At 34.4% G+C, this 10,653-nt stretch overlaps 1 protein-coding gene across 2 annotated transcripts in view; it reads right to left on the bottom strand.

The window, feature by feature from the left end:
- Positions 1-68: 68 nt before the first annotated feature.
- The window catches only part of B4GALT6 (beta-1,4-galactosyltransferase 6), a 31,447-nt gene continuing 20,862 nt past the window's right edge, over positions 69-10,653 (bottom strand). For both annotated transcript variants that reach the window (XM_005517196.3, XM_014255881.2), the window contains 5 exons: positions 10,096-10,212; positions 9,005-9,192; positions 6,726-6,848; positions 5,813-5,914; positions 69-4,550 (listed from right to left, as the gene is read on the bottom strand). In XM_005517196.3, coding sequence (XP_005517253.1) covers positions 4,403-4,550; positions 5,813-5,914; positions 6,726-6,848; positions 9,005-9,192; positions 10,096-10,212 — 678 coding nt within the window. In that variant the 3' untranslated portion in view covers positions 69-4,402. The remainder of the gene's footprint in view (positions 4,551-5,812; positions 5,915-6,725; positions 6,849-9,004; positions 9,193-10,095; positions 10,213-10,653) is intronic.

Genomic DNA, 10,653 nt, shown 5'->3' with positions numbered 1-10,653 from the left:
TTATGGGGACTCTGAGAATAAACCGCGGTCTTTCATGAAGCTTTTAAACTAAATTTCTTCTTGCAAAGGAGTTGAAAAAAACACATCTGTGAAATGCATCTCATGAAAAGTAAGCAGACAGAAAATACAATCCACCACTACCATCTCCTATGTTTTATTAATGAAGCTCACAACAGATGAAGTCACATGGGATTAACTTCCTCAGGGCCCCACACAATTATCAGATAAACTCACCTCTCAATTCTGATTTTGGAGACATAGAAGTGAAAGCAGGTAAAGGTGACAGTGTGGTAGAACAGCATTTAAAGATGCTAAGCAGGCTACACATACTTAAAATGCCTTCTTTCCTGTTTTCCAATGTACCATAACTGGTGACATTTTCAAGGACAGACCAGAAGCCTGTGTTTCAGAAAAGTATATCGCTCAAACATGCCTGAAGAAGCTCATTCATGTATTTGCAGAAAATTCTGCAAATATTGTCCCCAGTTGAAGTACTCTCCAGAATTACTTGCATACCTCAAACCATCAGACACTTTCGTAATAGTGGTAAAATGCAATTAAAAATAAGGATAACTGATGAATCCTGAGAAAATGAGTTTCCTATTTAATGCCAGGAGAAATTTGGATGAATCCTTCTATTGCCATTCTAGTAACCCCTATATAGGGAAAAACCATTAGGAGATTCAACAGAATAGCAACCCTGTCTTGGAAAAGTATGCAAAAAGGTTGAGTCACTTAGCCTAATAAAACCAAAACCTGAAAGCCTATAAATACAAAGAAAGGGAAAACGCCCTTCAAGCCTAAGGCTTGATCCCATCACAGCCTAACCTGATGTATTTGGACAGGTGTGTCCTTTCTTTTTGCTGTTACTTTGGGGTACAGGACACTAGAAAAATGAGCATTTTATCTAGAAACAAAACAAAAATATGGTACCTTTTCCACAGAATCTCAGAATAAACAAACCAACACAATCTTTAGAACATTATATTTCATAAAAGACAATGATAAAAAAGTACAAACATTTTCATGAACAACAAAAAAACCCAAAACTATGATAGTACACAGGAAATTCCCAGCATTTGTTTCAGTGCATTTTTTCATTAAGCCTATCTTACATACCTCTACAAATAAAATAATCTTAAGTACACTTCCGCTTGCTGATATGCAATGGATCCTTTTAATTTTTTTAAACAGCTGGCTCATTAGTAACCCACTACAACAATTAGTAAACATAACGATAGAAAAATAGTGGCAAGATCCAAGAAAAAGGACATTTTGCACTTGCTTTTCAATACACTGCCTATTTGCAAAATGGACTTTATATTTCATATTCTCCTACTTAAATTTGAAATAGAGAAAAGGGGCTTGAGAGTATCTTAGCACATTAACCAGATTCTACTCTTAATATTTCTGTAATGTTTTTACTTGCTAATTTGCAAGACTTTCAGAATCTTGTAAAATACTCCCTTCTTCTCACTCCATGTTCACTCCTTGAAGACATCCCTCATTTGCCTTGTCAGCAGTGCAAAAGCCAATGTGATTGGCTTCTCTCTACATTTTACAAGAACCATGAAATTATCAAAAGGAATGTGCACAACTCTTAGTTCTGCATCATATTTATTGTGTTTGAAGGCACTGTCTATGTTAAAATTCACTACAGAAAAGTACTGAGTTCAAGCAGGTAGTATACAAACACTAGTTTGATGTAATTTAAGATGGCAACTCCTAAAACTTCCAAACAAAGTGATAAAAGGTATTTAGAGAAGAGCGTTGGTCAGCAATTCATAATTTAACATCCATCATTTTGGGGCACCAAAATGTAAACTTTTTAAGAACTCAGCTATATGTCACAATCCATTCACAGACTGGTTTAAATCACGTTTTTCTAGGACCATACATGATCATTCACTTAAAGCTGTAAAGTTATATTAGTTCAGCCACAGCATATGTGTAATATAGTATGTATATATGTAAGTATACATACATATATATGCATAAGATTTTTTTTTATAATTGCACATATATTTCACAGAATGCCTAAGTAATTGGCACAAAAGCATGCTTCAGAAAACAGTACAGACCTACGGTACCAAAAGATGTTTCATGATCGTAGGTGTGAAATTGTAGGTGAACCTGTACTGAAAAACAGAAATCACTTCAAAATTACATGAGGGATTTAAAAATTTATTCAACTGTTCTTAAAGAACTATATTATAGCCTGCTATGAAATAAGACTAATTTTATTTTGAAGATATAACTGTTCATACAGTGTATTATCTCTGCTTTCTCCATATGCTTCAGAATGTTCTATACACCCAATTATAGAAAAATCTATCAGGAGGTGAGCAAACCACTTATGCATGCTTTTGAAGGATGTTTTCTTCACTTTATGCTTTTAGTTATTTTCAGTGTATTACATCGTTCCTAAAGCATGTTAGATTAACTGGTAGATATTAAGGTAATTCTAGTATGGTATAAAATATCCCTTACAATTGTTTGCAACTACTAAATTAAATTATAATATTTCTACTAAATATTTTTGATGCTTACAGCTAAGCTCATAACATTACTGAAGGATGGCTAAGGGCAGAATTTGCTGCTGGGATGCCAAAGAAATAAAAGGTGTTTATGGCAAACAAACTTAAAATATACAAAGCACTACACCATTTGTGGCAGCAATTCAGGAAACAAACATATAGTAATGACTTAAAGTTAGGATTCTTTGTCAACACTCTTACAGAACACTCTATGGATAAACAATCCTTATTATATATACTGCTTTCCATTCTTTATGGGAGCAGAAGTCAGTCTTTGGTTCCTAAAGAGTTGAGTAACTGTGACAAACGAAACAATTTAGCATATCTTGGTCACTATATTTGCACTAACATAGAAAATAAATGACCTGGTCCTTTTCTTTTGTATTAACAAGGGATGTAAAAAAATATTAAGAAAGATAATGCTTAGCAGTGGGATACTTTTAGGCAGCATAACATTGCAAGCAAAGAGAAAATAAGATAAGGAAAAAGGCTAGTTATTCATACATTTAACACCACAAAAATAGAGAAACAGACAGGACCAATCCTTAGTGGGACTGTGCAACCTCAATCTCATTGACAGTCATTGACTTGAGGATCCTCAGTGCATCATAGAAGCACTCAGCACTCTACCAGAATAGGCCCTTAAATAGCTATATTGAATAATATATTATGAGTGGAATTTTAAAAAGCACTTGGGAATGGCCTGCTTTCTGTTCTGCTTATGTCATCACCATCCTCATCAGCAGAACAATGCGGCCAACACCGTGCTTCTGAAAATCCCACTCTGCAAGCATTTGAACTATTAGAACTATGTTTTATTATTCTCTTAAAAATCTAACTTTAATATTCTTCCAATGAAGACATATTTTTGGCTCTTCTGATTTTGGAGGAAAAAAAGTGCTGTTTACTAGAATTAAAAAAATAAAAATAAAAACAAAAAACCAATACCAAAGTACTGTACGCACCCAGACACATTGTTTTAGGCATTGAAATCCCTGACATTGACACTAGTGGCACACTTGGAAACAGTTAAGAGTTCCTGTAGATCATAATATGCAACAACTGCAAGATTTTTTGTAATACACATGCAATATGCATATAAATACGATTCAGATGGCAGGCAGGGTATCATACAATTTTGCTGGCAATAAATAAAATTAAAAGCTTTCTTTCTAGCAGGTTCGTATAAGAAACTGATTTTTCTATATAGATATGCAGGAGGCCTAGAGCTCAAAACTAGTATAACAGTTTACAGTCATAGCTGGCCAAAAATTAATATTTCCTTCATTTCACATAAGGTATAACCTTTTTATAAGCATACTTACATTTTACACTTGTTCTTTCATGCTAATAAAAACATTCCTATAGAATTCAAATGAGAACACACTCAAATACATACCAAAGCATAAAATATTGAACAACTGAAAAGCAATGTACACACATTAATTTACATCACATATTTACAAAACACATTTTAAAAAGAAACAAAAGCATTCATTTAAATACGAGGAGGGGCAGTTTAGTATAAAAAATTCCTGGAAGAGGCCTGTCCTTACTTCCAGAGAAGCTACAAGTCTGTTTTTTGCAGTTTGTTTAGTTGAGTAGTTAAGATAAAGAGTGTGAAGAATGAAGGCTTGAACAGTAGTCTCATGCTGTAAACATCTGAGTGGTAGCTGCTGGCTTTTCTTTCAGGACAAAATGCATGGTACATACAATCACTTCTCATCCCAAATATGCATCATCAGTTGGTCAAAAAACTAATTCTAAGCTGCTGTTTGTTGGTTTTGCTTTGTTTTACAGTGTTTATCAGTAGCTTCCAGTGTTAAAAGTTTATTCTGGTAGGATATCTTGCCGCTCCACTTCCATCAATAGTCTCTAACAGGAGCAAGTTCTGGTATGAGATTAACAGTTATATTTTTGTACAATCTACTGACAATTATTTTAGGAGTATATACTAAATTGTTCAACCCATCAATGTACTGACGTTCTCTGGAATACCTCAGAAGTTTGTATCTGCAGAAGGAGTTGGAAGAAGAAAGTTGAGAAAGATTTGCAAGAAACAATTCAGTTGATGTTAGACATGATACTGTGACAGTCATTTGATTTTGAAGTATACCTTAAATTATGAAACTACTCTTCAGACCTTTGAAATTACCAAATAACCTACCTTAGGTTTAAAAGCAAGTTTTTAAAGAATTTTAATACAGTTAGATTTTATGGCCACAAATACAAGTTAACATTAAGACTAAATAACTTAGGAGGCATTCAATATGCAAACTTTTTATGGTCCTGAACTAAATAGCTTTTTTTAAATTATTCCATTTCTTCACGTTATTTTGCTATAAAATTCACCTAAGGAGTTCAGGAAAGATTTAGGAATCTTCACTGTTCTTCACTATAAATTTGAATGTCTGAAATTATTTTAATTTCACTCTTGATACTCCTGCATTTGCAAACATCTAAATTTGAGGTGATTAAAAAAAAAAGTTCCCCTCCCCCAGATTACCCATATATACATTTTAGTTTCCTATAACAGATTTACTCATTTCTACTGCACATGTCTATAATTTTATTCATAATTCAAACCTATGAATAAAAGAGAAAAAATACGTTCCCAGAAAAAGACATCCATTGATGACAGAACTGAGCAGCATTTCTAGTTAACTGCAAACACATATCATAAACCCTTTATTTTGTGTTTCACCTTCTAAATTTTATGGGTAGCTCATCTGCTGCATTCTGGTTTCTATTCCATTCCAAGGCAGCCAGAACCAGTTGTCCAGTTTAACTGTTTTGTATCTTTGAGCAAAAGAAAGGAACCTCAAAAGAAAAGGTTTAAATCAATGTATGAAGGAAATTAGAAGACCTGAATCTCAGAAAAGAATTAAATATGAGGAAAGAAACCAATCCTTGAGGAGTTTTTAAGTCAGTTTTCATGCAGGAGTCCTTTGCCCTAGCTGCACTGCTTCCTTTTGCAAAATATCCAGAATAGCTAACTAATGGAGCCCTGCCAGCACTAAAGCCCAAACTATTATGGAATAACGTTATGGATCAAAGGTTATGATGATAATATCTTCCAACACACAAATTTAGTCTCTCTCATGGTTAAATAAGAAATATCTGAACAGCAAACATGTTTTTAAGAAAATACAAATTTTAGCACAAATGAGGAAATAGCACTGATAAGAAATGACTGCTTATTCATATGTGTAGATTCAAGGAAAAAATTTCACATCTTTAGGTGTAGTATTTGAATATTTCTCTGTTTGTCTTACCGTCCTAAAAACTGGACTTCACCTCTGTGATGGTGAGGAATGGATTTGTACTTCCCTAAATCACCTTCTGGTCTTGTTACATTGTATCCAGCATAGTGAACCCTGCAGTATAACACATAAACGTTTGTAAAAACATCTTCTTACAACTCACCACACAAGTTAAAGCAAAAGTGAAAAATACACATCAAATATTTTAAAGCTAAGTCTTTCTGTTCACTGGCATTCTCTTCCTAAACAAAACAGCAAATGTCCAAACTCAAGTAAAAAAGCTAGCAAATCAAAGTGAATGATACTAATAACAACAACAATAATAATAATAATAACAATAATTCTTCAATATTTCCTGCTTGTTCCAGCATAAAAGCATGAGAATAAGCAAGAAAAAAAGTATGGAAACAAACTTGTCCTTTAAAAGGTATCTCTTTATAGACACACTCACACAGATGCTTTCAATAGCTCAGTTAGAACAGTTTAGACTCATTCACTGTGAGCAGTTGGTAATGTCATGAGTAGGGCTGTCCATTGTCCAGCCTGGGACTATCAATATATTCACAAATGAACCTCTCTCTCAAACACTTCCCCTAAGATATGAAACTCCTGCTTACACTACATGTCTGTGGCATAGTATTTCATAATGTTAGAAGTAAGAGTGATGCAATATGCTTAGTATGGTTACCTGTTGTTATATCCGTTGTTGTAAGACTTAGCTCTTAAAAACCTGCTAGTTTTCCCCAGGCCAAGAAAAAAAGAACATCATACTTATCCTTTCAAATTATATATTCTGATATTTCCAAAGCAAACTATGTAGAATTTGTCCATTTAAAACAAATTACAAAAAGGTAACAAGTAACAGAACAGAAAGCACCTAATTGGTCTCAAAGAGTGGATGGTACAGAAAGACCTAAGCACGCACCTGTTCCAAAGATCATCATCTTCTCCACCCCATCCCCAAAAGGCATTTGGAAAACCATTGATCTTCTTGAACTGTTCCACTGTCAGGCCACTTACACCACCAAAGAACTCATTGTATGGAAGTCTGGAAACAAAAGACAAATTCTACATTGTTAGCTGAACTGTGATGGGTAGCCCTCTCTTTGAATAACACCATTCCAAAAGAGCAAGTGCCCCAAACTAAGGACATGATCAGAGGCTGAATGTATTCACTAAGGGAAACTGGTGCACAGATTGCCAGCATTAAGTAACGTACACCAAGTTGAACAAAAGGTTTGCAGTAGTGTCTGATTTGCATAAAAGGTGCTCTTAAACTGTAGCTCCAATTAGTATCACACATATGAAACAAAAGTCTACCAGGTATTTCAGATCAGATGGCTGATTCAGACCCATAGCTGAAGTGTTAAGTGAAGCCCTCAAACTACTTATGTTGGCATTGTTCAACTGAAAAAACCCTCTTTAATCAACTGAAAAATTGCAAATCAGTAATGCATCAATCAAATAATTTTAATTCATTACTATATTCTACAGAACTGTCAAAATTTGACAGAAACATTTTAACAGTACATATTAAACAGTGAATTACATGCTGATTTAAAAAAAAAAACATTTTCCAGTTTTTAAAAGATAAACTTTTGAATCAAAGGGATCTAAGGGCTTTCCTGTTAGTAAGCAACAGTATTTGCTAACACATATAATTAAGCAGTAAGCAGTTGGTCAACATGAACAGCCTATCTATAAAACATATTTTTCCCCAGCCAATGTGATTTCCAGTCCTCCAAACACTCTGTTAATCAAAAAAAAACCCAAACATTTAAGTATCTGTATTTACTTCCATCAATATTAACTTGCATCCTTAACCCAGAAGCTGCTACAGTAAAGTAGCTTTCTTTCAGAAGCAGCACACAATCTCATAAAACAAGTCTCTTAGAAGACACTTCCAAATCTGGAACCTTCAAGGAGTTATGACCATCCACAAAAAGATTTACCATTGCTTAGGACACAACTGCCACACTGAATAAGTCCAGAATGCAAGGGGAAAGAAAATAGAAATACACAATCATGTAATTTCTAATCTTTGTGGAAACACAGGATTCAACCAAATCTTAACAGCATGTGGAGAAGGTTGCAATCATATTTGCCTTCCAACATTTAACTGAAAGAGCAGGTGTTTTAACTCTCCTCCTCCCTTCAGAAAATCCCACATACATAGCTCCAAAATAACGAAAAAAAAACATTGCCAACCCAAAACCAACTGGAATATGACAGTTAAGCTTTTTGAGGTTTATTTATTTTTGTATTTTACAAATCTGTTTTGGTTTTTTTATACAAAATGTATCAATTTACTTCTTTAGACATTATATAAATGCATAAAGTGTTTCATAAGTACATACAAAAACAGATTAAATCTCTTATCTATTCATAGGTGCTAATTTATTTATTTTTAAATATATGTGAAATGTTTAAACATTTAACTGCTGATTGGTTGACCACTTGAAGTCCAGACACAGAGCCATGGTTTCAAGGCATTGCTTTTGATCTGTTAATTTACCAGGTTGTTGAGTTGATTAATTTCACAAATAAATTTCAGGATAGCAAATACATACATGTAGCAAACAATAAGCCACAGCTTTATGTGAAGTGATTCCAAGAATATCGTGAGATAGCAGAGTGTTAGGAAGCAAGATTAATGTAAACTGACAGAAGAGAAAGAGGTAAGAAAACTGCAGGTCCCACTACATTCACCAAATGTCAACAGAGACTGAGAGAAAATAGCAAAATGGTCTAGTAGGAAGAAAATAATAATTTTAAAAAGCAGTATGAAACAGAAATAAAAATGTACATTTATGAGAAAATAACATGTGATATTTTCCTGCAGATTATCTGTTTTTCTTCTGCAACACCCAGCACAGGTGTTTATGTAGCCAGAAAACATTTCTAGTAAGTTAGGTAAGATTTTCCCCTTTTTTTTTTTCGAGATCAACCTCATTGCAATAAGCTCAATATTGAAAATCATATAAAATAACGATAATATAAAAATAATATATTGTAATTAGTGACGCATCAAAAGTAGATTCTAAAATTAAATCTCTTTTAGTAACTAAATATTCATTTCTCTAAATAGCATAGTAGGAGGCTGCTTTGTTGTTTTCACCTACTGTATATAGTGTCACAAAATTCATACACCTTTAAATATTTTTGGGTATTTAAGAAATAATGTGACTAAAACTATTTCCTTACATGTACATGTACTTGTCCAGCTTTGCTGCAAAATGACGTGGCATTTCTCCACATCCATAGTAATTTCTGTCACTTTCAGGTAAGTGATCCACATCATGGAATATTATGCAGTCCCAGACAGCATCCTTCATTGCCTCTTTGAAGCCAACATTAAAGAGCATTGCACGATTAAAAGGTTGTGTACCTGTCTTCATACAGAAAACAAAGGAGACATTGTAAAAATCAAGAAGAGACGAAAAATTCAATACAATGAGAAAAACATATTCTAACACACACACACACACACACACACACACACACACACACAGACACACATGAAAAAAAAAAAAATGATTGACAATGATGCCTCTTTTGACCTGCAGCTCATGTTGGGTTGGCTGCACCCCAGGATGGGGTTTGCCCTCCTGGCTGCCAGGGCACACACCGCTGGCTCCTGTGAGCCAGGGCTGAGCCTGGCTCCTGCTGCCAAACAGCAACCCCAGATCCCTTTGTGCAGGGCTGCTCTCCAGTCACTCCCAGTTTACACTTGTGCCTGGCTTTACTCCATCCCAGGAGCAGAGTGGGACATTTTGACTTATTAAATCTCATCCCCTTAATCACTGCCCAATGCTCCAATTCATCTAGAACCCTCTGCAAGGCATCCCATCCTTTAAAAGTCAACCACAATGTCCCAGCTGGATCTCATCAGAAACTTGCTGATGGTGCATTCAGCTCCTGCATACACTGAACGTAAAGGCCCTGGAACTGAGCCCCGAGGAACACTGCGGCTGACCTACTTTTTTGCTGTGAAAATTTACAATGTCAATAGATTCTAAGAGGTCATCTTATTACCTACAAAATATCAGTACAATATAAATATATATATATCAATATATCAATATAATATAAATACAATATATTTGAAGGAAAGTGTCATGTCTCTGGCCAGTGCTTAAACTGGGGAATGGAGGTGAACTTTCCTTTTTCATTCAAAGAAGTAGAAGAGTGGAGTAACAATTTTAAAATTCTGGATTCATCCAAATCTTGGTAAGAATATCAAACCCCTTTTAGTAAGGAATCTTGAAAGTCACTTTTCAAGTAGATGCTGTTACCTGTTCAACAACATAGAAGGCAAATTCCAGCCTCTGCTTCTGCAACATAGGTATCAGATGGCGGAAAAAAATTGGAAGATGCTCATGACGATTCCGGAAAGGAATAAGGATAGCCACCTTCAGAAAAAAAAAAACCCAAAACTATCATATCAGCATTTTAAAATTTTAATTTTTCAGTACAGATCAAGTTTCCTGTGGCTTTTCAACTTTTACATTTAAATTGGCTCAGTGTTTTACATGTTGGTTCCCCCTAGGAAGGTGTGCTAGAAATTTGCTCAAATAATTAAGAAAAAAAATTTGAGTAAAACAAAAATAAGATTTTCCTTTTATGTTCACTTACTTCGAGTTATACTTCAAGCAACAGACACATAGGACAGATTTGCATCCATATAATGAAATGTTTAATAACTACAGCTAATGAACCTTTGAAAGTTCTTGAAGATACATTTCAAATTTTTCTCCTAGCTGAAGTTTCTTCCTGAGCACAGATGGCATACTACAAATACTATAATATACTACATATGTAGCACCAAAAGACTGAGTGCTTGCAATGGTAAA

This window comes from Pseudopodoces humilis, chromosome 1 (assembly GCF_049639895.1).
Source record: "Pseudopodoces humilis isolate 2021_Gansu_Grassland_sample_001 chromosome 1, ASM4963989v1, whole genome shotgun sequence".
In the NCBI taxonomy this organism is placed as follows: Eukaryota; Metazoa; Chordata; class Aves; order Passeriformes; family Paridae; genus Pseudopodoces; species Pseudopodoces humilis.
The sequence above is the reverse complement of the archived record's forward strand: the minus strand, read 5'-3'. Positions and strand labels throughout refer to the sequence as shown.